This window comes from Limulus polyphemus, unplaced genomic scaffold (assembly GCF_000517525.1).
Source record: "Limulus polyphemus unplaced genomic scaffold, Limulus_polyphemus-2.1.2 Scaffold6519, whole genome shotgun sequence".
NCBI classification, from domain to species: Eukaryota; Metazoa; Arthropoda; class Merostomata; order Xiphosura; family Limulidae; genus Limulus; species Limulus polyphemus.
This window is the reverse complement of record NW_013672129.1, coordinates 1-2,500: the sequence shown is the minus strand read 5'-3', so window position 1 is coordinate 2,500 and position 2,500 is coordinate 1. Positions and strand designations below refer to the sequence as shown.

General features: G+C 37.7%; 1 protein-coding gene across 1 annotated transcript in view; it reads right to left on the bottom strand.

The window, feature by feature from the left end:
- The window catches only part of LOC106473813, a gene marked incomplete at its 5' end in the record, with an annotated part of 10,277 nt that extends 8,316 nt beyond the window's left edge, over positions 1 to 1,961 (bottom strand). Inside the window, one exon of the mRNA XM_013934487.2 lies at positions 1 to 1,961. This exon is cut by the window's left edge and continues 395 nt beyond it. Coding sequence (XP_013789941.2) covers positions 1 to 1,961 — 1,961 coding nt within the window.
- Positions 1,962 to 2,500: the final 539 nt, after the last annotated feature.

Sequence of the window (2,500 nt, the reverse complement as noted above, 5' to 3'; positions counted from 1 at the left end):
GTGTGGTCTTCGTGGCGACTTCTGTCGTGGTTCATGAGAATCTAAGTCGTCATCTGACGATGAAATTATGTGGTTACCCATGCTAGTTTTTGAAGAGTTTCGTGGCAGCTTACCTTCGTGACATTCTGAAAGTCTTTCATTTATGGGTGTAACACTAGGGGAGCTACAGACACTTGTCCGTCCATGGTCGGTGATTTTTTTTGACTTGTCGCCTTTCTTCAATTTAGGACTACTTCTTACTGCTGGGTGATGTTTCTCTGATAAACACGTAGTTGAAATATCTGGAAGCTCCAAACTTAGAGGAGATGGTTTTCGACACTTATTATGTAAGGTGATATCTCTTTCTGGTTTCTGGTATTTTTCAGAAGCTACTGACATCTCAAGCTCTTTTGCACTTGTTACCTTTCCTTGTTTAATTTTAATCTCAATACGGTCTAATACAATTCCTTCATCATCTATAGAGTCTTCAGTACTTGTTGTCTGGTAGGAAATACGCTTGCTTAGCTTCTTTCTACACAAGTGACGATCTATATCTTTTGTAGGAGGAAACAATGCTTCACCAACAGATGCTCGCCGCTGTGGAAAACAAGAGGGGTCTGGGTGATTTTTAACTTGTAGATATGAATAAATTTGCTGAGAAGGAAAATGAAAGGCATTTTCACACTTACTTGTAATTAGACTAGGAGAAAGAAAATGGGAAGCTTTTTGAGCCAGATATAACTTTTTTGCACCAACGTCCAGTTCCTCAGCTAAGGGGCTACTGGAATTGCATCTGGACATGCCGGGGCTCGACAGAGAGGAATAACCAGACGTACTAAGATTGGATTCAGAGATGGTTCTATCAGTAGAAGGGCACATTGCGGTCAAAGGACTAAGGTAGGCCATTGAAGAAGGCTTGGTGTTTGGAGTTCTAGGAGGGCTAGTCTCTTCAGAATCACAGGAGCTCATGTTGGTTGTAATTAGTATCTTTGGAGTGGAAAATTCTGGTACATGATGTTTTGAAGGATCTTTACTCGGCAAAGTAAGAAGATTAATTTCAGAGATATCACATAACTTAGGGGCTACACACACTGATGGTAATGAAGTAGCTTCTACAGAACTAGAAACTTCCAGACGAACATTTGGAATTACTGGAGTGATATTGTCTAAATTTATATTCGCTTTTGATTGATTAGTTTGATATGGTATTTCGTCGTTTGCTCTCGCTTGGAGTTCGCAAACAATATTTTCTTCTATTGGATTTTGTCGCTCAGAGGAATTTTTGAGTTGTGGTAAGGGAATAGGACTTGAGACATCTTTAATGGGCTTTTCTTCAATACTTTCACAATCTGACTGTCCAGATGCTTGTTGAGCTAAAGGAGAAATGTCTACTTTTGTCTCACCTACGTTGACATCACAACTGAGGCTATCTGAGGACGAGGCTTGTTCAAAAGATTGTTCCTTGATAGAGTGAAATTCAGTGAACGATGGCGCTGAGTAATGTGCTAATCGGGGTGAAAGTCTCCCCATAAAGCTTGTTTCATCGATCCCTTCGCTTTTGGTTGACATGTCAGACATATAACCTTGACTTTCCTCCCTTGCATTTCTCATTCTGATTTTTTTCCCATTCAATTTGATAAAATCATCTAAACTCATCCTTCTTTGTTTGATTGACTGGTTAGAGTGCACCAGAGATGCTATAATACGTGATGTTTCCTCTTCGTTCTTCTCTGTTTCATTAACCTTATTATTTTGTCTGCATTTTCTAGAGGAAAGGTTACGTTTCAGGATATCATCAAAGCTAATTGTTCGAGTTTGATCTTTATCTGAAAAACTGTGATGAATATTTGTAACACTAAGGATGCTGTGTTTACGGATCCTATTCAAAAAGGACTTTGGACAAGGCTGGGGACTCATTGAAACTGGAGTAAGACTTGCTTGGTTAGAGCTTAAGCTGTAGCGGTTTGCAGCAGGCGACGGATCTATGCAAATGAAACCAAAACCAAAATTGTTTGAGGTATATAGACAATATTCAAACAAATTAATGCACAAATAACGATACATCTCAGAATACTATACAGGGCGTCCCAGAAGTCTGGACCCATAGGGACAAATAAACAATTTATTCTTAATTTATTTATTATTCAAATTGCATGCCATTAACAGACATACACATATTAATTCTTGGTATACTGTGACATCAGGGTAGTTTCTTTCCTAAAATATGTACAACTGACATTAGAAATGTGTTTGTTTAACTTTAAAAGTATAATGTTCATTTTCCCACGGGCCCAAAGTTTTGGGACACCCTGTATATTAAAATGTAATATAATCTCACATAAACATTATGGAAGAATGAACAAGCACAGCTAAGATTTTTTGCTTTACAAAATAAAATAGAAATTAAAGTTGTTGACTGTTAGCTATTGGCTATCTAATTTTTAAGATGTTGGAAATACTTTACCCTGAGAAGAAACTACAGCTATGTCAGTACAAACACTGGATTTTCTTAATAACTTAA